General features: G+C 48.7%; 3 protein-coding genes across 3 annotated transcripts in view; 1 reads left to right on the forward strand and 2 right to left on the reverse strand.

Annotated features, from left to right (window-relative positions):
• The first annotated feature begins 22 nt into the window (after nt 1-22).
• On the forward strand, nt 23-12512 carry LOC117645458 (clustered mitochondria protein homolog). Its single transcript, XM_034385666.1, has 12 exons — nt 23-213; nt 5090-5379; nt 5465-5626; nt 5719-7686; nt 7767-8072; nt 8150-8361; nt 8463-8592; nt 8676-8948; nt 9045-9170; nt 9249-9464; nt 9568-9776; nt 9861-12512. The coding sequence occupies exons 1-12, from the start codon at nt 117-119 to the stop codon at nt 10024-10026; spliced, it is 4155 nt and encodes a 1384-aa protein (XP_034241557.1). The 5' UTR covers nt 23-116; the 3' UTR covers nt 10027-12512.
• LOC117645459 (U6 small nuclear RNA (adenine-(43)-N(6))-methyltransferase) lies at nt 12493-14844 on the reverse strand. Its single transcript, XM_034385667.1, has 6 exons — nt 14602-14844; nt 14022-14391; nt 13805-13945; nt 13428-13707; nt 13019-13319; nt 12493-12924 (listed from the first exon to the last, which is right to left on the reverse strand). The coding sequence occupies exons 2-6, from the start codon at nt 14347-14349 to the stop codon at nt 12553-12555; spliced, it is 1422 nt and encodes a 473-aa protein (XP_034241558.1). The 5' UTR covers nt 14350-14391; nt 14602-14844; the 3' UTR covers nt 12493-12552.
• Nucleotides 14845-20464: 5620 nt separating this feature from the next.
• The window catches only part of LOC117644758 (semaphorin-1A), a 92705-nt gene continuing 87172 nt past the window's right edge, over nt 20465-25997 (reverse strand). The window contains exons 3-11 of the mRNA XM_034384373.1: nt 25211-25226; nt 23740-23881; nt 23154-23356; nt 22704-22849; nt 22552-22634; nt 22052-22289; nt 21030-21569; nt 20703-20907; nt 20465-20632 (exon numbers count right to left, since the gene is read on the reverse strand). Of these exons, the coding sequence (XP_034240264.1) occupies nt 20546-20632; nt 20703-20907; nt 21030-21569; nt 22052-22289; nt 22552-22634; nt 22704-22849; nt 23154-23356; nt 23740-23881; nt 25211-25226 (1660 nt within the window). The 3' untranslated portion in view covers nt 20465-20545. The remainder of the gene's footprint in view (nt 20633-20702; nt 20908-21029; nt 21570-22051; nt 22290-22551; nt 22635-22703; nt 22850-23153; nt 23357-23739; nt 23882-25210; nt 25227-25997) is intronic.

A 25997-nucleotide genomic window follows, 5' to 3' on the forward strand; every position in this document is an offset into this window, starting at 1 on the left:
GCCGCCGCCCCGATTCCGAACGCGGCGCTGCTGAGCTGCTGTGCGCACGTGCAGTGGTAGTCTGCTAAAGTTTCGATCTCATAGACTCGCGGTGTGAGTGTGAAATACATGTGAATATGGCTCTTGGCTCCGTCGCGGACAATGCAAACGGTGTCGAAGTGAAGCAAGAGGAAAGCAACGCCAACAATGACTCCGCGTCCACGACCAATTCCGGTTAGTGGCGAAATGTGGAGCGACTTTGAGGCGCCGAGCACCGGGTTTCGTCTGATGTAACTGGCCATCAAGGGAGGAGGGGTCGAAGTGCGATCATATGAACGGGACGGCAAGTCGCCGTTTTCCCTGTCTGCAATCGTTGTCATTTGAATTGCGGGCTTGCTGCGCTGTTTGCGGCCCGTCGGAGTCCCGGTTAACTCAGGGCACGGCCCGTCGGTGGAAGTGGACTGTGGGTTGCATTTTTCTGGAGGTTATTGGAAGGGCGAAAACGGCTCTTTTCTTTTCCAGTTTCATTCTCGTAGATTTCATTTTTGTGGTGAAAATTTGGTTGCTGGCAACATTTTTGTTGGGTTCTTACTGTATTATTACAGTGCCATGCTCTCGCACTTTTTCTGTGGCGTAAAGTTTTGCTGAGATGTGTCCATAGTGTGTTTACCATGTGTAGCCTTTCTTGAACTCGGATGAAATCTTAGAGTGTCGCAACTTTATTCTGTTGATTACTGGGTTATCTTCTCGCCTTGTACAGAAATGCCAGGCTGTATTTTTACAAGTCACCATCTTTGTACCAACCGCAAGTTTCTATAGTTCATTTTAAAATGACGCCGAGGGGACCAGGAAATATTCAACATTCTCATCTCTAATTGCTTCATTACTTTTAAAGTAATTCAAAGAAATATGAATTGTCTCTAATCAAAGCATCCTATGGTTGTATGAAATTGTCATACATTTCATTGAGCTGTTTTAAGCCTTGTAAATTTATAGATCTTATTAAGTAATTTTTTGCGAGATTCTGTGACTTGCTCGTACATAGTGGGATACATATATTGTGACTTCGAGAGATCTTTGTGACATTTTGATTGCTCCGATGTTCTTTTGAAGAAAAGAAATGCCTTTCAGTCAGAAAAATAATTAAGAAATTATCGTGACCATTTGAAACACCTTCTGTCCTCTTACTAATTCATTCAACTGTTCATCCAGTTTTTTGAAATTTCTGCAGTGTACCATAAAAGGCTAATGAGTACCCTTAGAGTAGAATCTTTCCATTCAACCAAAGACTGTGGAATAATACGTTCCATTCATTGTGCCAGTAACGTATTTCCTTAGACTCCGGCAACCATTTTATCACATCTGCTAGAACAGAAGCAGTACCAAAGGATCATAGGAGACGGAAGTGAATGACCAGGAAATGGACGCCTGTTTGGTCCATTAGTGTTTCATCTCATTCACACCGCTCAACAAAGTGTTGATTGATTGAGTGAGTGAACGAAGGAAGAGAGATGCGTTGGCTGCAGCTCTGCACTCTGCTGCACTCTGCACCCCACCTGGGCCCTGCCTGAAGGTGCAGGTCCTTGCCCCTGGCGAGGCCGGTCCGGTCCGCGTTGTCGTCTCTGTCCCACTCGCTGGGCCCGGGACCCAGGAGGTAAGCCCACGGCCCGTCCCTTCGCCCCTGCTCCCTTCGCCTGCCTCTGCCTCGCCTCGCCTCGCCACCCCGCGGCTTGGCACCGCTCGGCACACGACGGCACACGCCGCGGCCGCGGACCGCGTGGAGGCTGGCGGGCAGGCAGGCAGGCAGGCAGCACAGGCAAGCCCCTCGGACCCTCTTCCCTCTTCCCAGTTTGCGTCTCGTCTCGTCACATGTGCTGCGCCGCTGCGCCGCCGCGCCGCCTCTGGGCCTCTGCTTCCCGCCTCGCGGCTCGTCGCGGGCCTGCCTGCCTAGGCCTGCCGAGCCGAGCGACTCAAAAGTCGCGCTGTCTCTCTCGCACTCATGGGGCTCTCCGTAAGGGTGCGAGAGCGACTATCCGATCCTCGGCTGCCGCCTTGCTGATGCTGTCTCTGTCGCGGCCAAGCCCCCCCTCCCCTTCCCCCTCTCCTCGCGGAAGCGCGGCGTGGCTGCAAGTGCAAGTACTCGCGGGCCGCGGCCGCGCGTCTTTTTGCGTACTGCCTATCTGGCGGCAGGTGGCGGCGTGCAGTGGGCGGATTCGGAACAGTGCGTTCGTCGCGCCGTCTCTCTCGCACTCGTGTGGGGCGTTGAGGGGTGCGAGGGAGACAGCGCGCTGTCCGAGGCGCCGCGTAGAGCGGGCGGGTGTCGCACAGTGGGCCAGAAGAACGGTGGAGGCGGCTAAAAGTATAGACGTGTTTTGAGCTCTAGAGTCTCTAAACAGGACTCGAACCGAACGTGTGACCCCACCAATGGATTGCTCTCCGACCGAGGAAGCCATTGGTGGGTCACACGCTCGGTTCGAGTCCTGCTTAGCGACTCTGGAGCTCAAAACGCGTTAAGAGTTTTGGCCGCCTCCCTCGGTCTGGCCCACTGTGTGTCGGTGAAGGGGCGCAGGCTGGCGCAGGCGGCCCTGCCCTGCCCTGCCCGGCCGGCGCCGCGCTCTCGTTCTCGTTCTCTCTCCTTTTCTTATCGGGGCGGCTTTCGCTCTGGCTTTCCTTGTCTTCCCGGGTCGTTGGCATGTCGGCCTGGCCGGCTCGCTGGCCGGCGGCCGGCACGGAGTTCGGGCGGGCCGCCGATAAACGATCGCGGAAAAGGGATGTTGTCCGTGGATTGCGGATCAAGGTTCGCGTTGGGCGACGCTCGTCCACCCACGTGCCCGTCGCACCCACGTGGTGCCCCCCCCCTCCCACCCCTTTTTCCCTGGGGGAGGGGCGGCGCCGAGCGCACCCCGCCTCTGGCGCCCTTGAGTCCTACGGCCCTGCGGCTTGCGGCGTCTTGGCCCCGTTCCGTGAGGCCTCGAGCCTCGTGGTGCCGGCCTGCCGGTGTGGTGGTCTTGGCCGCCACTCGGCGGAGCCAGCTCTTGTCAGCCTGCCGAGCGTCGCTGTCTCTGTCCCACTCAAGGGACGCTCCGTGCGTAGGTGTGTGAGAGAGAGAGACGGCGCGTCAAACCGCTCTTGTTCTGAATCCCACGGCTGCACGCGACCCGTCCATCCCACGACGCGTGCCGCTTGCTGCCCTTTATCGTCGCTGTCTCTCTCGCACTCGAGGGCCGTCCCGCGTTGGTGCGAGAGAGACAGACTCTGCTGCTGCACCTCGGCAAGAAGTGCGGCGCCGTTAGTCGGTTGGGCCGCGGGTACGCGGTGTACGCGCGGTGTACGCGCACATGTCGCCCCGCTGCATTTTGATGACCTCATCCAGGAGAGGGGGACGGGGCCGTGCCCTAGGGCATACCGTTGTCTCGGCGCTCTCGGCGTGGGTCATGGTGGAAAGGGGGGGGGGGCTTGGGGCCCTCCGAGCGTGCTTACGCCTTTTTTGATCAGGTCGCCCCGTATCTGAATAACTCTACCAGTGCCGTGGTCCCCGCCCGCTACTTCGGTGTGGCCGTGTGGCCCCGGTGCGGGGTACCCGGGTACCCCACGTTAGCCCCTAGCAACTTGGCACATGCGCTGCCTGCCTAGCCGCCCTGCCGTGCCCTGCCGTGCCGTGCCCTGCCGTGCCGTGCCCTGCCGTGCCTAGCCCAGCGCCGCCCAGCGCAGCCCCCAGACCCAAAATAACGCCTGTCTTACCGCACGGCCATAGACTGACTGGCATGGCATGGCGAGCATGGCGAAGCAGGGCCCACCCCTGCCCTACACGCACACACACACACACACTCGCACACACAGGCACGCGCACACACGCACACCCATGCAGGGGCGGCGTCGCCAGGTCAGGTCGCTCCCCTGGCCCCCTTATCTTTTTTCCCTGAGCCCCGCGCCGCCTCCCTCCAGGCGTCGGCGGGCGTCGGCGTCCACGACTGTCTGCCTGACTGTGTCACCGGGTTGCCGGCTCTGGTCCTGGCGGATGCTCGCCAGCCAGGCCTGTGTCGCTGAGGCAGCAGACTGATTCCGAGAGTCGTTCTCGTCGCTCTGTCTCTGTCGCGGCTATGCGGTGCGCCCCTTGAAGCGTGCGAGAGAGACAGGGCGACGACGCTCGGAATCAGTCTGCAGGCTCGTCTAGGCAGTCTAGGCCAGGCCTTGAACTGGAGCCCCACCACCGTCCCATCCGTCCCGCCGCCACGCCGACAGTGGACTCTTCGCGAGGTCCGCGCGATTTGCACGAGAGGGAGAGGGAGGGGGGGGGTGTCAGCTGACCGCGACTAGCTGTCCGCGCGCTCCTATCGGCGACGGTAGTTGTGCTGCTGGCTGATTCCGAGAGTAGAATTTCGTCGCTGTCCCCCTCGCACCTTTCGAGACGTCCCATAAAGTGCGAGAGAGATAGGACGACTCTGGGAATGAGTCTGCTGTCATAGCGCCGGGCGAGAGGCCATGCTGGATGTGTGCATGTGGACGGTGGACCCGTTTGATGCGATTGCCGCTTCCCCCGCGAGGCACTTCCCTCCCCCTTCCTCCTAGTGCTCCAGGCGCTAATCAGCTCAATTAGTCCTGCGGTGCGGGCAGGGCCAGGCCGGGCCAGGCCTGGCAGTGTCGGCGCGCGGAGACGCGCAGCCCAAGCACATCCATGTTGTCGCACACGGCCAGCGCGAGCAAGGCATGCCTGGGGCAGCCAGGGGTAACCCAGGGCCAGAATGGCCAACTCTCGTTGTCGGAAACTAGATGATTTATTGCGGTGGCCTAGAGCGGACTAGAGAGAGGACTAGAGAGGACTAGGGAGGCCCAGAGAGGATCTAGCCTAGAGAGGCCTGACCCCTGCCTTGTTATCAGATGAATGGTGGACGGCCATGCGACAGCAGCGATGGCTGTGAGCAGGCATTGCAATCCAGCGCGGCCGCTGACCCTGCCAGTGCACTGCAGTGACGTGCACTGTCCACTGCAGCCGATGCACTGTGAATCCTGGGCAAGGGTCGGGGAAGGCAATTTTCAGGGGCGGTGTTGCTTCGGGTGGTGAGCTCAGGACTCGTTTCCATATCCTAATCGAGTGTTCTGTCTGTTTCAGGAGCCACATCTGCTCAAGATTTGAAGAAGAAACTGAAAATGAAACAGCACCTGAGCAACGGGCACGCAGACACTCCAGTAAACGGAGCCCCGGAGGAGAACAACAATGCCGGAGGGAAAGAAGTGAACGGAGTGCACAAGTCGAAAAAGAACAAGAAGAATGCAGAGCCAGAGGAAACAGGGGCGGAGGAGGACACTTCCAAGAAGGACGAGCAGGAAGTGGTCTTCATTCAAGACATGGGGTTCACTGTCAAAATAGTCAGCCCCGGCATTGAGCCTTTTGACATCCAGGTATTTGTAGTGAACAATTTTCCCCTCCTTCAAATTTTTATTTTAAAATTTGCTGTAGCAAAGTCTTGATATTTTTGTGTTACAGGTTTCAAGCATGGAGCTTGTTCAGGAAATTCACCAATTGCTGATGGACAGAGAAGACACTTGCCATCGCACTTGCTTCAGCCTTCAGCTTGATGGGACCACACTTGATAACTTTGCTGAGCTAAAAAATATTGAGGGTCTTTCAGAAGGATCCGTTATCAAAGTAAATGACGCAAAATTTTATGAGTGAAATTTATTGTGTCTAGCACATTTTTTCTATTTTTTTTAATTCCCTTATTTTTGTTTTTTTCCAAGGTTGTTGAAGAGCCTTACACAATGCGGGAAGCTCGTATTCATGTTCGACATGTCAGAGACCTTCTTAAGTCTCTGGATCCTGCAGATGCCTACAATGGTGTGGATTGCAGTTCTCTTGCATACCTAAATGTGGTGACACAAGGTGATATCATGGAGAAAAAGAAATCTCGACCCGAGAGTGTGGACTGCACTCCACCAGACTTCATCATGCCTGGAAGCAGTGATCGACCCCTTCTTCCCATCCAGCCTCAGCACAAAGAGCAAAAGGGACCTCAGTGCGTAAAAGTTCTGACAACTTCTGGTTGGAATCCGCCACCTGGCTACAGGAAAATGCATGGAGATCTCATGTACCTGTACGTTGTTACTCTTGAAGACAAGCATTTCCACATCACTGCTTGCTCAAGAGGATTCTTTGTTAACCAGTCTTCTGAGGAGGAATTCAACCCGAAGCCATCTTCTCCAAGCCATCTCTCTCACTCACTAATCGAGCTAATGAGTCAAACAAGCCCTGCCTTTAAACGAAATTTTGCTTCACTTCAAAAGAAAAGGACACAGAGGCATATTTTCGAGAGAGTTGCTACCCCGTATCAGCTTTATGCCTGGTGTGCCCCTCAAATGGAGCACACTGTTGATGCTATTCGAGCAGAGGACACCTTCTCATCCAAGCTTGGCTATGAGGAACATATTCCTGGTCAAACTAGGGATTGGAATGAAGAGCTCCAAACTACTCGTGAACTGCCCCGTAAAAACCTCCCTGAAAGATTGTTGAGAGAAAGGGCAATATTCAAAGTGCACAGTGACTTTGTCGCTGCTGCAACACGAGGTGCCATGGCAGTCATTGATGGCAATGTTATGGCAATTAATCCTGGGGATGAGTCTAAAATGCAAATGTTTATCTGGAACAACATTTTCTTTTCACTTGGCTTTGATGTGAAGGATCACTACAAAGAGTTAGGGGGAGATGCTGCTGCATTTGTTGCTCCTCGGAATGACTTGCAAGGTGTGCGTGTCTACAGTGCAGTTGACTTGCCTGGATTGTACACTCTTGGAACTGTTGTCATTGATTACCGTGGTTACAGAGTCACTGCTCAGTCCATCATTCCTGGAATTTTGGAAAGAGAGCAAGAGCAGTCAGTTGTGTATGGTTCAATTGATTTTGGTAAGACTGTCTTGTCCCACCCAAAGTACATGGAATTGCTTGCCAAAGCTGGACAACAATTGAAAATACAGCCTCACAAAGTTTTGAATGACAAGAGTGAAGTTGTTGAGCTGTGCTCTTCAGTGGAATGTAAGGGAATCATTGGTAATGATGGACGCCATTACATTCTTGACCTGCTGCGTACCTTCCCACCAGATGTGAACTTCCTGAAGTTGCCTGGTGAGGAGCCCCTCAGTGATGATGTCAAAGCATTGGGCTTCCCAATTGAGCACAAACATAAACTGTGTTGTCTTCGCCAGGAGTTGATTGATGCCTATGTTGAGTCTTGTTATCTGAAATTCATCAAGTATGCAGCTGTTCATCTTCAACAGTTGGGAAGGAAGCAGCAAGAGCGCAAGCAAATTGAATCTGCTAAGGAGAAGGCTATTAATGAACAAAACCTCAAAGAATCTGATGATTCTGACAAGAAGGATGCTGAAAAGAAGGAAGCTAAGAAAGACACCAAAGATGACAAAGAGAAAGATAGTGAACTGGAAGCTGATGAGGCGAAGAAGCTTGTGGAAAGCATTACGGACTCTCTCACCAATGGAGACAAGAAAGATTTAGAAGAAAGTACTAGGTCTATTGTTCGACAGGCTGCTGAGCATGTTGGCTCATTGAAGGAAGCGGAGTTTGACATCAGTTTTAATCCTGATGTTTACTCCCCTGGTGTTCAGCATGTCAATGCCGATGGCCCTCAGCTCAAGAAGGAAAGACACCTTGTAAGAGATGCTGCTCGCTTCCTAGTTACGCAGCAAATCCCCGGCTTTGTGAGTATTTATTATTCTCATCTCCTCTTGCACGAATAGTTGTGGTTCTCATTACTATCTTGTTATTTTGCATTGAACAGATTCGTGACTGTTTGGATCATTCAATGCCCATGATGGATGGCCCTACACTTGCCGAAACTCTCCACACCCGAGGCATTAACATTCGCTATCTTGGTAAGGTGGCGGACCAGCTGGCTAGTGTGCAGCAGCTTGAGTACTTGTATCACATTGCCGTCAGTGAACTGGTGACCCGCTCAGCCAAGCATTTACTGACTACATACATGCAGTCCGTTGAGCTCATGAGCCTTTCAGCGGCAGTGAGCCACTTCCTAAACTGCTTCCTGTCTTCATGCGCTGTACCGCATGCCCAGCAAGTGCCTGAAGAGGTTGGTATTTTTTGACAGAAGTACATCATTGCACCCACTTGAATGAAATGGCAAGATAAAATTTGTTCTGATTTCAGCTTCAAGGCCGTTCCAAACGCCGTAACAAAAGGAAAGGGAGAGGTGGAAATTCCCTGCATTCCTCTGATGTAGAGTGGGCTGCCTTGACTCCGACCTCTTTCTGGAAACAGCTCAGAGCGGAACTTAGGTCATACTATGGCTGGACTCTTCCAGTCGACAGTATTGATGCACTAGTAGCAACCTTCAGCATCCAGAAAATCTCTCTTTTGAGGTAAAACTTCATCTTACTTTCTAACTAGTTACTAAAATTAGGAATTTTGTATAATTCTTAACTAATTATTTTCCCCTGCGCTTTGGCATTCTTTTTTTTAGGTCATTCTGTATTAAAACAGGCATTCAAATTCTTTTGCGAGAATACCTCTTTGATTCCAAGAACAGGGTAACATTCTTAGAAGAAGACATTCTTAATATCTTCCCAGTGGTGAAGCACATCAATCCGAGGGTATGTTATGTCACTTTTGACTTTCTTTTGCTCTGAAAATTTAAGTTGTCAACAAATTTTTATTCACATTGTCTTTTTTGCAGGCAAGTGATGCTTACAATTTCTACACTACTGGTCAGAACAAAATTTCCCAAGGCTATATGAAAGATGGATATGAACTAATTTCTGAAGCATTAAATCTTTTAAACAATGTATACGGTGCTATGCATCCAGAAATTGCTCAATGTCTGCGAATGCTAGCACGTCTTAGCTATTTAATGGGAGAGCACTCTGAGGCCTTGGCATACCAACAGAAGGCTGTCCTCATGTCTGAGAGAGTAAATGGCATTGACCATCCAAACACTATAACAGAATATGTAAGTTGTCTATCCTTAGAAGAACAAATAACAATAAGTTTTCGTTTCATGGTCTTTAAAAATTGACTTTTGAATTTGAATTATTATTGTTTACAGACCCACTTGGCTTTATATTGCTTTGCAAACAGCCAAGTCAGTACAGCATTGAAGCTTCTCTACCGTGCCCGCTACCTAGCTCTTCTTGTTTGTGGAGAGAACCATCCTGAAATAGCGCTTCTTGATGTAAGAATAATACTTTTATTTTAGAGTGCTATCAATCTTTTATGATTAAATTCTTATTTGTATTTTTCTTCTTTGCAGAGCAACATTAGTTTGATTCTTCACGCTGTTGGAGAGTTTGAACTGTCTCTGCGTTTCTTAGAAAAAGCATTGTCCTTAAACATCAGATATTATGGGGCAAATTCCATCAAAGTGGCAGTCAGCTACCATCTTGTAGCTAGAACACAGAGTTGCATGGGTGACTTCCGGGCAGCCTTAAACAGTGAGAAGGAAACATATGCCATTTACAAACGCCAAGTATGTCATAATTTGTAACAAAAAAAACAAACTGCAAACAATTATGATAAAGTAATAAAATTGATGATATTTATTGTATTAACATGGTCATTGTTCTGTTCAGCTTGGTGAGGATCACGAAAAGACCCGGGAGTCATCAGACTGCTTACGACATCTTACCCAGCAAGCTGTGGTTCTTCAGAAAAAGATGAACGAAATTTACACTGGCAAGCCAGGTGCCAGCATGCCACCAATTCAGATCCAGCCACCATCAATGGGTTCAGTCCTAGATATGCTCAATGTCATAAATGGCATTCTCTTCCTACACATTAGGTTTGTAAAGTAACATGGCTAAATATTAAAACCTTTTTTTTTTTACTTCAACCACTAGACCATTTTGCTTCATTCTTTCCACAGCCCGCATGATATTGAAATTTTGAAGGCTGAAATGGAGAAGAGACAGCCCACCAGTCCTCTGAATTCAGAAGAGAAGGCGGCCATTGAAGATAAGGGAGGTGAAGAGAACCAAGCTGTACCAACCAAGAAGACTGATAGTGATACTGCGGTGGTTGCATCAAGCTGAGGTGAAGTCAGCAGCCATTGGACTAGCGACCTGAACAATTTTGACTGCAAAAATATTAACACTTTGCTGCGGCCTCCATTTGAGGTAAACTTGGTAGCCATCATACTGCAACCTGAACAATTTTTGCATCAGCAGGAATGAACATGCAACGCAACACCCATCTCAGTACTTGTGTGCTTTGTAAGAAATGTTAGTTTGTCCTCCAATTTTTATTGATCTATGACTCATGGCAACTGGTTTGTGAGCTCTTGTGGAGCAAAATAATTGTTACTAAAGTTTTAGAGCAAATTAATGTTATGTAATGTTGAGTTGGAAAGAGCTTATTTTAGCTTGCTCTGCCCACACTGATTTGTGTGGCTGTTTAACTGTTATAACAGAGTTGCGAAACTCTACCACTCAGAAGTTATTTGTAGAGAGCGTTTGTTAAACACACCAAATCTTTTACCTAGTTTTGAATTGTTGTTTGCTTGAGCCGTATATTATTGGCTCAACAATGTTGTTGTCATTGAGGTGCTAAGACAAATAATTGTTTTCAGTTACATATTGTTATCTTAGGCTGATAGAATTGTAAATGTGTGCACATGATCAGTTAAAATGTGCAGGTGGCCTTATTGCTTGTTTGTATTGTGATATGTGTGCACATGGGTGCCAGCCTGTAGTGTAAGTTGTACCCTGTTCCCTAGATAATAGAATTCAACAAGATAGTTTTTATAATGTTGCCTTTTTATAGTTTTAGAATTATATGCATTGGTATTGAAGGCATAATGAGCACTGAAGCAATAATGTGATTCTCTGGCCTTAGTTGTCATTGCTTGTCATCCCGTCATAAATGTCAGCCATTCTCATTGATTACCAACATCACTAGCCATTAACCACAATAGATTTGCCAAAGGTCCCCTCCCCTTTTTTTACCCCTTTTTTTTGTTTTTCTTCTGTATTACTTTGCTTGTTCAGATTATCATGCACGGTGGGGCAAGTTTGAGAGCAAAATCGTTTGCATTGCGTTAAAGTGTTAAGTGTGCTGAGAGGAGTGTATCCACTCCTTTGCCTGGCCTTGCAGCTGGGCAGTAGTCATGAAGAGTAGGTTGTGGTAGCCATTTTAGTGTAGTCCCTGTGTTGTAGTGATTGTATTGTGTTATTGAATTGGTTAACATTCCACCTTGGTTGGTGTAGGGTGATGGAGACAAACATTGTCCGACACCACCAATGCCGCGACTGTTGACCCCCATGACTTGACGCCAAATGATGCATCAGACAGTTTGATCGTTTGCGCTGAAGAGATAAGTTTTTTTTTTTTTTTTTTTTTTGAAAATTCCTGTTTTAATGCAAAAATCTTCCAGAAGGATCCAATATTGTTTTTATTTGTTATATATTAACACTGTATTTCAATTGTGATAATGTCTGGCAAGTGAGCGCTTTATATTTTTCATGTAGAATATTGTAAGTTGCTCAGTTAAGTACCAGAAATGTAATACCAATGTTGAGTTTAAGCGAGGGTTAGCATTTGAATTTTCTGAAATGGTGGCCTTGATTAAGCAACTGATTTGAAAACAGCAATTATTTTTTGTTTGTAGTAGGCTTTCTGAGTTTTACGTAATTTTAAATCATCATCAGTCATGAAGTCGCATCAGCTACTTATTTGAATGCTGCTCATTCATTGCTTATGGCAATTTCAATGGGAGAAAGCATATCATTTCATTGTAAAAGCTCGAGCTTCTTCAGTGCCAATGGATTTATTGCGACCTGTGTTACCTTCCGTTATTATGTGGTTGCCAGTGGGCGGTTTCCCAAAGAGACTTGCCGTTTCATTGCACTTTAAGTGGTGGGTAACTTTGTCTTTGTGATTAGTACATAAAATTATTTTTGTTTAAGGATCTCTAGGAGTTAGATTTTAATCTATCTGGAAAACTACTCAAAGAACTGATAATTGCGAGGATGTTTAATAAGGTTTTATTGAGTTGGCCAGTAATGAATTAGCTGTCCACTAGTTCTATGTTATACCAAGTGGTGCCATAGCTGAGCCATCTCATTCATACATGCTAATTACATGTAACATGTTAATTTGAGAATGTCAATGCAATAATGATCTGTGTATACCCCTTAAATTTTGAGAAGACTAATTTGGCAGTGAAGCCTAAAATAACTTTGGGTTGAATGTTTTGACTTGTTTACTAAACATAACAAAGTTTATAACTAATGTTTTCTTTTTGTTGAATCTTCATATATTTTGCTAGTCATCAGTTGATACCTGTTAAATTTGTTAATGTATTGAAGGTGTGTTGCATTGTTACATACTTTTGCTCAAGTCATCATTAAGATTCCTAAATTATGATATCTTGTGGTTCAAATGTATTCTCCATCACTGCTACATTACATTGAAATATTTCTCATTAAAACTCTGTAGCCTGTTGTGAGAACTGTTGTTCTGATGGTTCCAGGTCATGTTAAACTAATAAAATTCAAGCCTTTGTTGGGTAACCAATGAATTAATTGTGTTTTTAATCAATCTCAGTCCTTTTCACACAATCAAATATTATTTTTCATATATTGCAAGATTTGGTGAGATGATTCTCTACCCCCACTGCCTTGTAGCCAGTTAATTTCTAATATTTTGGTGCTGCCGTCCTCGGCATCTTCTTCCCTCAAGATGAGGCCTACTACTGCTAGGGGAACAACATCTCCTTTCTTAGCTCTTTTCGATGGCGGCTCATCTGTTTCTTCTTTGCCTTTAATGTTGCAAGTCTCACTGCACCCTTGATTGCCAGCTGCTTCGTCTGTGGTGGTCCCTTGCCTAAGCTGATCACGACGTTTTCTTCTCTGGTTGGACCAGGTATTGCTCAGAGCAGAAACTTGGAAACCCACTGACTTAACATCTTTGATTACGCACTTATATTGCAACTGGAAAAATAAAATGGCATTACACAATGGGCCGTCAAGTTAAGTCCTCCTTGGTAGAAATCTTAGTAACGAGACGCAAGACATAACAACCTACATTTAGCTTGTCCATGAGCACCTTAACTTTGCTCACAAAAGAATCGAAGGTGTTGAACAAGTCATTTTTAGGTTTAGGCAATTTATAAAGGAGAGGGGGTTTCGGCTTCTGTTTCACATTTACTGGCTCTGTAGAAAGTGATTCACATGTCAGGTGAACAGAATGGCTCCATGCTAAACCCCACCTAGTGACCTTGCCTTGGCAAAATTCAGAGGAAGCCACTTCCTTGATGTTTTTACTCTTCAAATACTGCAAAATTTTGGGAACACTTGACTTGTGACCAACCATAGTTGTAAAGATTCTGTTCATCAGATAGAAGAGGAGAGTGAATGTATGTATTAGTGCTAAATTAATATAGTTTGATAAGTGCATTCATGCTTTGATAAAAAAAAAAAAAACCATTACTCACCGAATGTTGTCTTTCAATTTGAAAGAATCATCAATCATTTTAAAAACAAATGCAACTTCTCCTCCTTCCACGACAATTTCATTGGCTGAGCCTGTGCGTGCATTGTTTGGAGGTGGTCGAGGAGAACTCATTGAGCGGCTCTTGTTAGTCTTTTCTACATCTTCCTCTGAGGCATAGAATGGGGGATTGCACATTGTGAAGTGAAAACATGGTGGCTTGGGGTCAAATGTATTCTCCAATATAGAATCTTGAATTATGGCCTCTCCATCAACTTTTTTGACTGTAACATAGTACAATGCAATAAATTTGAAATTAGAAATAGTCAGCTTTAAAAATCTTTGTAAATAGTTCATGTAATTTGATAATACATCAATTACCTTTCACCAGGGATTCCAAATTGTTACGAAGCACATTCTGTGTGGCATGATCAAAACACACTTCATTCTTTTCAGTACCTATCATATGCCATCCATTCTTTTTAGCTGCTAAAAGAGGGTACACACAAGATGCTCCTGTACCTAAAATTAAGTACAAGATGAGTCAGTGGGAGAATGAAACCAAAGCAAAACAATACCATAAGCAAAGGGATATCACCTATATCAATACCATACACTGGGCTTCCAGAATCATCCACCTCGAGGGCTGCCACTAAATCCTCCAGCCATAGAATATAGTTTAAGCGTAGAGGAAGAGTCGGGACTAGATACTCTGAAGGTAATACAACATCTAAGCCCCAATCTTCTTTGAGTAAGACTCTTGTCAAGGCACGCAAAGCGTCGGCGTTTTTGAAGTCAATTAACACTTTGCCACTTATGTCAATTTTGGCAAATTGTCGAAACTCTTCATTTTTGAGAGCCAATTCTTTAAAACTTGGAGGTGTCTTGTATTTATTCCTGGGATGCATTTTCCGATTCAAAGCCATGTTTCAATTGAATTGATTCGTCTCTGTCTTGATGTGAGGATACTGAAACGGAGAAAAACAAGTAAAAGTTAGATACAAATGACAGATTCGTAAGGTTAGGTATTCTTGACAACGTCTGAAAGACGATCGAAAGGTCCTCCAAACAAAGCTGACACTTCAAAGTATGCTGCTGAAACTATGCACAGTGGTAAATCTTTATACTTTGAATCAATATTAACACAAAAAAGTGTAAAATTAGGACAAAATACTTACTTAAAACTAGCCTTAGTTGCTCAGCCACAAACAAAACAATCTTAATTTCTCATAGTTCGAAAGCCTAAAGTATTTTTCATACAGCACTCCCCCCCTCCCCCCCCCAAGCCCACCACACGTTGTTTGTCAGAAACTAGAGTCAAGCCATCAATGAAAAATAAAAAGGAGGCATTGCTGTGGGAAAACACCAGAGATCCTTTCAAATTTCTGTAATGCTATGTGAACTTTCAGTTCGGTCTTGTGCTAAATATTATTCAACAATTCCCTCTTGTTCACAGCGCCGGGAAGGTAGACTACCTCTTTGACACGTCACAGGGAAGACCTGCAAAACAAGACCAAGACATTAGAGATTTGTCGCGCCTGGGAATCGAACCCAGTTCCTTAATCAGGCCGGCCGCTACCTTCCCTGCCAGAATCAGGCGTTCGAAACGACGTCGATTCGAACACCTACTTGTGGCTGGGTTGCGCTCTCAGCCACCCTCTCTTTATCTTTGTTTGAGAAGTAAACCGAGGAAAATGTTCAAACGCTAGTGGCAGTGCTGGTTCTAAACATGACTCAAATTCCAATGTCTCAATTCGGGGCTCGAGTCGGGCTCTGCCGGGGCTCTGGCCGGGGCTCAATCGGGACGGGGCTCATGTCGACCCTGCCGAGTTCTGGTGCGCTGTGGACGGTGGGTTGCCTACCTCTGCGGCGCAGGCTCAAATACTTCCACTTTTTCGCCAGAAAAAGGCTGTTTAGGGCCCAAATGGTCCTCGAAATAGTGCCAGCAGCAACGAGGGAGTGCCCCAGCACTATTCGAATTTGGTCGAAATTGATATGGATTGTGAGTAACAGTTGTTCCTATTGTTCTTTTTTAGTAGAATAGTACAGTAGTCTGATGAAAATTTTCATGGGAAAGGGAATTCTCAATAACTCAAGACAGGATTCACTCTAATAATATGTATTCATATACAAGAATATACACAATTGCCAAAGTCTTAATATGAGATTTTTTTTTGCAAGCACAAAACAACAGTATTATTGTATGACTGTGTAGATATCATTAACAACATGTCCAATTGACCAGTCCACTTGTGCATTGATGTGCAATAATTAATGACATGCACGAATGAGAAGAATATGAGTCAAAATCTCCCACTAGCCATCTTTTCACTGCTGCCTCCCATCTGGTCTACAAAAAGCAAAATGTGCAATGAGCCCTCTATTATCTTACTCGTATCATTTTACAATGGATAAGATAGCCAACAATACATAACTAAAAACACTGAATCACTGAATCCCGAATGAACAGTAACATGGGGAAGAAGAGATTATTTAAACAAAAGACTGAGATAGGACTCATGTGCTTTGTGCATGGGTTTTAAACACTTTGGAAGCCCACACAACTTCCATTTTGAGTATTCCTAATATTACATCAAACAAACAAACAAAATTTAAAAAAAACAAAAAAAAACAAGGAGGCAAGATGTACCCAATGTTAAACATCAGGTAAAAACATACAGCAAAATTAATTAATACTTGAAAAGTAATACAAAACTGACTTAAAAAGTGTAAATAAAGCAGTTAATAACTAGAGGCAGTGTGGACAATACTACAATCACATAAGACTAACAGGGAACAAAAGATAAAAACATATTCTTTGGTTTATCAGTCATGCTTTATGCTACAACATACAATCAAATAAACATCTAAAGGATTTACTTACATAGCAACTCTCTACTTAACCATTGAGCATAATTCTTGATGTTATAAGAGAGTGCAACCGAAAGTGTTAAAGCTCCACTGAGTATTCACATTTAAAATGCCAAGTAATAGAATTTGCTCAAAGAAACATTGTAATCTTTTCTTAATAAAAAAAAAAAAACATGAGTAAAAATAGAAATGAACACAAAAGGCACTCTCTCAACACGCACACACACACGCACACACACACTGATTATAAATTGTATTATTCCAACTGGCTTTCATTTTCTCTCACATCCACCACTTACAGATCCATCCATTGTGTAATTTCTCAAGTGAGAACTGTCAGTGATTTGGTCAGTACTTAAGTTTGGCACTATTACGACGAAGAAATTACCTTCGCTTAATGATGAGCCATAGATCCTGAATAAGTGGTAGTCAAACCAGTCTAATGAAATATGAAGACAGTTTTTATGGATTAGGCAGAAAGAAGAATAGGAATGAGAAGCCTATTTGCATTTCTTTTAAGTTCTTAAATTCATGGATGCTTAGTGGAAAGTTTCAACGACTGCCTGACCTAATGTGTCTGGAATGAATAGCAGTTGGCAGAGATTAAAAATATCAAGTGAGTGATCTTTGCTTTAGTAGCACCAAAACACAGTCACTGATTTTTTAAGAATGCTGTGGTCTGGGACCAAGAGAGTTAATGATATGAAAAAAAAAAAGTTTATCAACTAAAACAAAATGGAATACAGTACTTTAAAAAATGTTGTCTGATCTCTTAAGAGTTATTTAAAATGGTAGGAAAACACCCATTCTTTTACTAGAGAGCATTATTTTCTGTAAGAAATATTATCTCTGTTTTATGTTTTCAAGTGACCTACTAACTCAAATTTAATACAAAATTGGTTGGGATTCAATGAGATTCGTCTTTTCTTCTCAGGCAAAACAATACACTAGTTCGGCTTGGATGGTAAGTAGAATCTGACACTTCTTATACTAGGCATTCTTAGAAATAAATGCCCATGCCCCTAAGACTCCTACCCTACATTCTTTTCACAATATAAAAACATTCGGAGAGTACAAAATAGCTTAGTCAGCGCTGCATTTAGGAAGAAGCATACAACAGATGGAAATAAGGTGTTATATACATAATATCTAACTTTGTTACTTTCGTACAAAATGAAAAGTTAATTACAATTGCATCAAGTTTAGTACATATTAGTAATGTGTTATGGCATCAGTATTAATTGTATACCCCTTCTGTCACGAGTATTCCCTTTAGAGACTACAAAGGAATCATCAACTTCCTATTAAACCTAGAGATAATTGAAATTACTGCTCTGCCAAGTTCAAAATATTTACAATAGAATTATACTTTTATACTGTAATACAAGCTTGTCAAACCACTGGCTTTGTAACAACACAGAGTAAGTCTGTTAGTAAAAGACTATTACTTGAAAGTTATGTGTACAAACTTTGTGCTAATATAAAACTAACATTTTCATAGATTCATTCAATAAAGCTGAGCATAAAATTGGTAAAAAAAAAAACAAACACAATTAAACAAAAAAAAAAATCCCAAATTGTTCCTTGTAAGCAAAACACATTGGGTTCAAGTACCAAATACACAGATTTTCTCTGAGAGAAGACTGTGTCCTCCCATTTTCAGTAGCAATACCTTCTGACTAGATTCAAGAGGTGACAATATAAGCCTTAAAAATCTGTGGTTACACAAGAATGTAAATGTGTCATTTATAAAGTTTGAACGTATACGTCTGAAAGCGACAAGTCGATTTGACTAGTCAGGTGGGGCTCGACCTGGGAAGCCACTGTACCATGGAACAACACATTAAAAATTCTGACAATCATTTTTTTGGTTTCTCAGTTCAACATGCTTCTTAATTAAAAAAAGACAGATACTAGTTTTAAAGAATAAAATGGATTTTGAAATGAAGAAACAGTTTTAAAGTACAAAATTGAAATAGTGCAGAATCCAATAATAGAAAAAAATTTCATAGTCTTCACTACAACATCTTTGGTTGAAGCCTGAATGGGCCTATACACACAATCCTTGCACTGCCCATGTTGGAATGTCATAAACAACTTCAGTCTTCAGCAGCTTATCTTCACTCCAACTTTAACAACATTTTTAAATTGTCCTTTTTTAAAATATGTCATTAATAACACAAAAATATCACAGTGTGGCAACATAGCTGACACACCTGAAGTCAAGGCTTTAAAAAGGAAAAGAAACAACAGGAATTGAATTTAAATTAGACAAAAATGAGATAAAATAACTACACTTACGAGCTCAAGACGCTCTTGGAGAATTCAGACAGGATCAATAACCAATTGGTGTGAAACATTGACAACATCAGTTATTTACAAGAACATGAGATGAGACCTGCACTACCAGTGCATATCGTTCTTAAATAACTTTTGACAAACTAAATGAAGACATGAACCGGTACACTACTGTGCAATGGTTGAGGGAAGGGGGAGTATCAAATGATAATCACTGTTACAATATATACTGAACCAGTCCTTTAAGCTGATAACTATTTATCCTACAGTACAAAAAAGGTGCCTACTCCAACTGAAATACCCAATTCCTCTTCAATTCACATACAGATCTTAATTTAATTTAATTTTCTCTAAACAAAACAATAACATAAACAATGAGGATATTGCTTTTCAGTATACTTTAAAAGAACTTTATGGTATATCTTCTAAACTAGGACTAGTCATAATAATAATAGTAAGTAAACTTTGTCACTGTACATTATGATATCCCCACCCTTATAAAACGCAATGTTGGTGACCATGAAACATATTGCACCAGGGGGAAACTAGTTTACAACATGTTCATGCCATCCAACAAACCATGCTATGCAATAGCAGAACCCTGAAATTTTCCAATTGCCAGATGACATCAAAGTGTAAGGAAAATGAAAGCTGAGTAGGCACCTCTCTAACTGCAATGTCCAAAATAGTCGAAGAAGCACATGTTCGGCAGCCTTCTGATACTGACTTAATCAACAACTCTAGCCTACGGATTTCCATGGTTCAATATCATTTAAAATATGAACTGATTTTTTAAAAAAAGGAAAAAATCTAAGTATTTATTTAAATTCTGAAGTATGAAGGGGGAAGTAACCCAGCTATCCATCACCTTGGCAATTCATTACAATCAAACAAGAAGTACAAGGTGTAAAAACGCAATTCAGAAACTCGGATATAACTTGCAATCTGCCAATGTTAAGGAGCCTTTTGTCAATATCTTGTGGTTCAAATATAATCTGGGTTTCAATTTTTCTGCTCAGATTCCTAACATGGAATTACCAAATCACAGCAGTCCTTAAGAAGAAAAACTAAAAATAAAGCAACGTAAGTTCCGCGTTCACTGAACGCAATGGGGGCCAGTCCCACTGAGGGGACTGGCCAGCAACACACCGCCATCTTCATCTTCAATCTCTTCAATCCACATCCAAGTATTGGTAGCTTCTTCACGCTCTTGCCACATCACAGTTTCCATCACCTCCATGAAGTACGTCGAGCTGGAGTGCAGGCTGGTGCCGGCCGTCGCTCGCCTCGCAGCAGACACAGTGCCTCGCGGTCCTGGAAGTCTTGAGGCTCCCCGCCACCCTGGACGCGACGCTGCGGCCTGCGGGCAGCGCCACACCGCCTCGCCCAGTGTCCGAGGAGCCCCCGGAGTGGAGGAGGGACTGCTGCTGCTGGGGCGCACCCTGGTCACCTTAGGTCAGGGTGTGCTGGGGCCGACTAGGGCCGCCAGTGCGAGCACAGCGTCTCCACGCTGAGGGAGTCCAGCCGGTGCGAGGACGGCGCCGACGACGGCCCCGACAGCGAGGACTGCGACGGCCTCGTACTCCTTGTGGGCGGCGTGTTGCGACGCAGGTGCTAGGTCCTGTAGATGTAGCTGCAGGGCACGTTGCCGCCGGTGCCGCCCTGCAGGCCCGGGCCGCCCGGGCCCTGGTCGTTGGGCGGCGGGGACGGCGACGACGAGGGGGGAGAGGGGGAGGAGGAGGACGCGCTGGACGGCGGGCTGCTGGTGGCCAGCGGGTGCGCGCCGCGCGGCCGCCGCGACCCACCCTGGCTGCGGTGGGTGCCGTGGTGGCCGTGGTGGCTGCCCGAGCCCTGGCCGTGGCGCTGCTCGCGCTGCTGGTGCTGGCCGTGCTGGCCCCTAGCGTGGTGGCCGCGCAGCGCCAGCGCCGACATGTCCTCCTCCCCCCCGGAGTCTCAGAGGTACACCTTCTTGACGCTGCGGGTGGTGCCGAAGCCGTCGTGGTGCGACCGCAGCGTGCCGAAGTTGTCTCGCGGCATCCGCTGCAGACAGAGACCGACAGTCAGTAGGGCGACGAAGCTGGAAGCAACGAGTGACCACCACTGCACGTACCTGCTGGGCGTAGCTGGGCGGCGCGTACGCCTCGGGGAACTGGAAGAGAGTCTCCTGCGCCGCCGTGCTGTTGGCGTGCTGCTGGACCTTCCGCAGCGTGCTCTTGGGCGAGTTGAGCGACTTGCTGTTGGCCTGCGGCAGGTGCAGCGGCTCGGCGTAGGTCACCTCCTCCTGGGGCAGCAGCTTGGGCTCCGCAGTCAGCCGGCTGGGGAAAGGAAAGACACTGTTAGTCCTGCGATGCAGCTACGCCACGCGCGAGGGAGTTTTGGCCGCCTCCGCCGGTCTTCTGGCGCAATGTGGGTAGCTCCACCCCCGCGAGCTTCTCACCTGTTGACGTTCTGGCGCTGCTCGAAGTACTCGTACTCGGTGTCCGGGTACGGCAGGTTGTCGTCGTCGTCCTTCCTGCACTTGCGGCCGCACAAGTAGCCCATGGCGAAGCCCAGCAGCAGCGCGGCGGCCGCGCCGGCCACCACGGCGATGGCGAGGGTCTCCACGGAGTACTGCGGCAGCAGCGAGTCGGCCGCGCTCACCTCGGGGCCCGAGTCCGTGCCCTGGGTGATGTTGATGACCTCGCCGTCCTCGCCCTCCTTGCCGGCCTGCCTCGAGTCGGCGTTGTGGTGCGTCTTGTGCGTCGAGCTGGCGCTGCTGGCGCTGCTGGCGTCGCCGCGGTCGCCGTGCCGCTCGCTGTGGCGCGTGGACGCCGCCTTGCTGGCCGGGCAGCCCGGGTGCAGCCCCGTCGCGATGCTCTGGTAGAACTGCTTGTCGTCGGCCCAGCGCTTGGCGCCCGGCCCCGTCGTGCTCTGCGCCTGGCACCGGCCCGCCTGCTTGTCCCACGCGCAGTACGGGTCCTGCAGCGCCACGCACTCGCTGCGGACAACAACAACAACATGAGCACAACGCCACAACAAACTCATCGAAAATCCCAAGGGTTGCCAGCCTCAGCCTGCCGACAAGGCAAAAAGTCTAGATTTTGCCCAAAGGCAGGCGGAGCACAGCGGGCCGAAACTCAAGACGTGTCTTTGAGATCCAGAGTCGCTAAATGGGACCCGAACCGAACGTGTGACCCCACCAATGCATTCCTCGTTCGGAGAACAATCCATTGGTGGGGTCACACGTTCGGTTCGAGCCCCGTTTAGCGACTCTGGAGCTCAAAACGCGTCTACAGTTTTGGCCGCCTCCACCGGTCTTCTGGCCCACTGTGCGGAGGTTGGCAACCCTACCGACACTGCTGGGGCACATCGCGGGAATACGTGGGTGGAAACACCATGGCGATACACCGGCAAAAGCCGTCGCCACTCCGCGCGCCAGAGACTCCCCGAGGCGCGGGGTAGCGGCGGGAGTCCACTCACCTGCACGACAGGATCTTGTCGGAGAAGCAGCGGTGCAGGCGCAGGGCCTGGACCTCGGCGTCGGACACCACCACGAGGCGGCCGTCCGACACGCCGCCCTCGCCCGCCTTGACGACGCGCACGTTGCGCACGCGGATGTGCGACGCGAACACCTGCATCTCCTCGATCACCACGGGGCTCACGCGGTTCAGGGTGTCGGCCGCGTCCGCGTTCACGGCCTTGATCACCTTGCCGTTGTCTGCAAAAGGGGAAAGGCGCGAGTTCAAGTACCGCCGATCGCTGTCTCTCAACTCCAGACGCGCTTTGCGCTCCAGAGTCGCTACAAGGGACCCGAACCAAACGTGTGACCCCACCAATGGATTCCTCGTTCGAAGAGCAATGCATTGGTGGGGTCACACGTTCGGTCCGAGTCCCAATTAGCGACTCTGGAGCTCAAAACGCGTCCGGTATAGACCGCCTTCAGCGGTCCTCTGGCCCACTGTGCGTCGGTCCGTATTTACCTGTCCCGATGAACAGAACGTCGTACGCCTTGCCGCCCGGGGTCTTCACCTGGGGGTCCACTGCTATCTGGGTGAACCGGTAGCTGCAACAGGGACACCGTTAGACTCTCTGCGGGGACCAGGACACGAGAAACCAGCGCAGAGACACCTACTTGAAGCTGGTCCGGATCACGACGGGCTGCCTGAAGAAGGACCCCACCGAGCCGTCCATCAGGGAGTGGGTCTTGATGAAGTTGAGGGTGAGGTCGGGCAGCGTCCTGGAGTCGTTGACGCACTGCCCGGGCCGCGGGTCGGGCACCTGCAGCAGAAGCACGCCGTCAGCACGCCCTCTCTCCACCAGAAGACCGGTGGAGGCGGTCAAAAGGCTAGACGCGTTTTGACCTCTGGAGTCCCTAAATGGGGCTCGAACCGAACGTGTGACCCCACCAATGGATTCCTCGTTCGGAGAGCAATCCATCGGTGGGGTCACACGTCCGCTTCAAGTCCTGTTTAGCGACTCTGGAGCGCAAAGCGCGTCTAGTACTTTGTCCGCCTGCGCCGGTCTTCTGGCAAATCCACTGTGCGTCGCACTGGCCGAGTCAGACAGAGAGGGTGGGACTCACCTTGTTGGGCGGCACGGGCAGCCAGTTGGCGTTCATCTCTGCCTGCTCCTTGAAGGAGCTCTCGAAGGCCCGGTTGATGTCTTTGAGCGAGAAGGCACACACGGCCGAGCCGGAGATGCTGTTGACGGGGGTGGTGAACACGCCGTACATGAGCTGCGAGTGGTTGCCGCCGTACACGCCCTCAATCATCTCCGTGGTCGACTCTGCAAAGTGAAACAAAATTTTATTGATAAATTGCGGTAAAAGTTTCTTGTTAGGTATTTTAAAATGCGGTTGTTTGCAGTGCACAATCGACCCTTCCGTCCTCCACCCCACATGACAGGACGACCAGAAGCCCAGGGCTCCCGGAAGTCCCCCCTCCCCCTCCCCCCTTTCCCCCGGTTCCGGAGGGTTCCACGGCATGGGCCCCGGAGTCCAAGGGACCGGAGGTAACCCGCCGGACCCGGTCCAGAAACGCCTTTCAAAAATAATGACCAAAATATCCCGTGCCAACGCTGGCGCGCGCTGCCACCCGGGGGGGGCGGGTTCAACTCCCCGTCGGGGGCGGCCTTTTCCCTCGCTGTCTCCGTCTCGCCGCGGTACTTACGCATCTCGTTGAAGTAGAAGGGGAAGTCTCCGGGGACGGAGCAGTTGAGTCGCGCCTTCAGGAAGGACGTCCACCGGTTGCGGAAGTTGTGCGGGCCGCCGCTGTCTCTCTTGCACACCCGCGCCACCCGCGAGAACACGGCCTGTGGGACAGAGACAGAGAGAGGGGCTTGTTACGTCGCTGTACGCAGAAAGAGGAAGAGAGGTTGCCAGTCCAGGCGAGGCACACAGTGGGCCAGAAAGCGACTCTGGAGCTCAAAACGCGTCCGGGATTTCGACCGCCTTGTGGGGCGCCTGCGAAGTCGAGGGTAGGCCAGCCCGCAGCACAGCCGCGTCGCCGGGCGGCCTACCCGCAGTCCGCAGGCGCTCCGCCACGCCGTCAGCGCGGCCAACCCGGTCGAGGACCTCGTCGAGGACCTCGTCGAGGACCTCGTCGAGGAACGCGGAGTGCGCAGCGCAACCGCAAGTCCTCGAGTAGGCCGTCGGCCCCGCCGCCTGGAAAAAGAGTTTCCTCCCCCCTCCAGCCTCCTGGAGCCTCCAGGGCGCTGGGACCTGCGACGGGTGGCGTCGTCTGGCGAGGTGAGGCGCCACGGCCTGCCATCACTCAGCGGCAACTTCCAGGCGACACTCCACGGGGCCGGCCCGGGCCAGCCAGCCCGGCACACAGTGGGCCAGAAGACCGGTGGGGGCGGACAAAACTCTAGACGCGTTTTGAGCTATAGAGTCGCTAAACGGGACTCGAACCGAACGTGTGACCCCACCAATGGATTCCTCGATCGAAGAGCAATCCACTGGTGGGGTCACACGCTCGGTTAGAGTCCCATTTAGCGACTCTGGAGCTCAAAACGCGCCTAGAGCTTTGTCCGTCTCCACCGGTCTTCTGGCCCACTGTGCGGCAGCCAGCCCGTCAGCACGGCGTGCCTAGGCGTAAAATTGCCAGCTCGGGGAGGGGGGAGGGGGCTGAAACAGTACCAGTAGGGCGACACGGAGTGCCTGCCACTGTGTGCAGACATTATGCTCCACAGGGAGGGGGGGGGTGCTGTAAGCGGGCAGAGGGAAAGGGGGGGGGGTAGAACGCCACGGAAAGGGGAGTCATTGTTAGACAGCGAAAGTATGTTGACATAACAGCGAGGGCTTGCTCTCCACAATGGAGGGGCTAGCAGTTAGATGTATAGATAGACCGATAGAGAGATGGATAGGTAGATAGACGGATGAGCGGAACTAGGAGGTGGGCGCACCGGAAGCCATGCCTACCGGGGGGGGGGGGGTAGAAAGAGAGGGATAGGGATTGCTGTTTTCGTTTCATTATGTTTTAACGGCTTGCGCATGGGCAGCTGGCTGCTGGGGGCTCGGCAGCGCGGAGACTTGCAAGTTTTATGCGCACAGGGCGTGGCGCGCGCGGCCGTGTGTGTGTGTGTGTGTGTGTGTGGGGGGGGGACTCCCTCGCCCCCTTCCCTGCCCCCTTCAGAGACCAATGCTCCATACATACTAACACAAGGGGAAATTCGGGTCAGAAACAGAGAGGCAAAGGAGAGAAAGAAATAGAAAAGCCGAAATTTAGGAGCCTCACTCCTTGCTTCTCCGGGCCGTGGCTTGACGGGTTGACCTCCGGATGCCCGAGAGCAGGGAGTTGCGCCATTAGGATACTATACACCCCCACCCCACCCCCACCCCCCAGTGCTCTAGCTAGGGGGTTATGAATTTCGTTACTTAGACCCCACTGCCCCTCCAGGGAGCCGGAGAGAGAAATGGGAAAAGGAGGGAGAGGGGGTGGGGAGGGGGGAACAATTGGCCGGGGGACCTTCTGTTCCTGTTCCAAAGCAAGCAGCGCCGCCAGTCCGACCGATGCAGCGGCTACCTGCCACCCCGCCCCGCCCCGCCCACACTAGGTAATTCACCCTCGTCCAACAAGATGACTGTGTTTGTCTCGGTCGAGCCGACGCAGGTCCGCCGGCCGCAGTGCGCGTGGCGACAGGCCGGCTGGGAACCGGAAACCACAGACCGGCCGGGTTAAAACGTCATCCCGACCGCCAACCTGGGGATTTTGCCTTCGCGCCAAAATACTCTCTCTCCCTCTCTCTTCCTCGTCTGTGGAAACGGACCGTAATTCAAGTCCTTCTGAATACGAGGTGGAGCCTTGAGCCACTTGTCGACCGTGTTCTGTTTGCCCGATAAACAGCCCCGAAAGGACGGTACGCCATAACGATACGGTCCAGGTAGATTCAGGATCCAGCCAGCCGGTCGCGACAAGCGAGAGCG

This window comes from Thrips palmi, unplaced genomic scaffold (genome assembly GCF_012932325.1).
Source record: "Thrips palmi isolate BJ-2018 unplaced genomic scaffold, TpBJ-2018v1 HiC_scaffold_18, whole genome shotgun sequence".
Taxonomy (NCBI): domain Eukaryota; kingdom Metazoa; phylum Arthropoda; class Insecta; order Thysanoptera; family Thripidae; genus Thrips; species Thrips palmi.

What these genes read in the sequence shown, in the direction of transcription:
- LOC117645458 (XM_034385666.1), top strand. Translation starts at nt 117, where the DNA reads ATGGCTCTTGGCTCCGTCGCGGACAATGCAAACGGTGTCGAAGTGAAG. An exon ending in TGAAGCACATCAATCCGAGG is followed by an intron (nt 8,593 to 8,675) that starts GTATGTTATGTC and finishes TCTTTTTTGCAG; the next exon opens with GCAAGTGATGCTTACAATTT. An exon ending in ATTCTCTTCCTACACATTAG is followed by an intron (nt 9,777 to 9,860) that starts GTTTGTAAAGTA and finishes TTCTTTCCACAG; the next exon opens with CCCGCATGATATTGAAATTT.
- LOC117645459 (XM_034385667.1), bottom strand. Translation starts at nt 14,349, where the DNA reads ATGGCTTTGAATCGGAAAATGCATCCCAGGAATAAATACAAGACACCT. An exon ending in TTTGGAATCCCTGGTGAAAG is followed by an intron (nt 13,708 to 13,804) that starts GTAATTGATGTA and finishes ACTATGTTACAG; the next exon opens with TCAAAAAAGTTGATGGAGAG. An exon ending in AAATTGAAAGACAACATTCG is followed by an intron (nt 13,320 to 13,427) that starts GTGAGTAATGGT and finishes TCTGATGAACAG; the next exon opens with AATCTTTACAACTATGGTTG.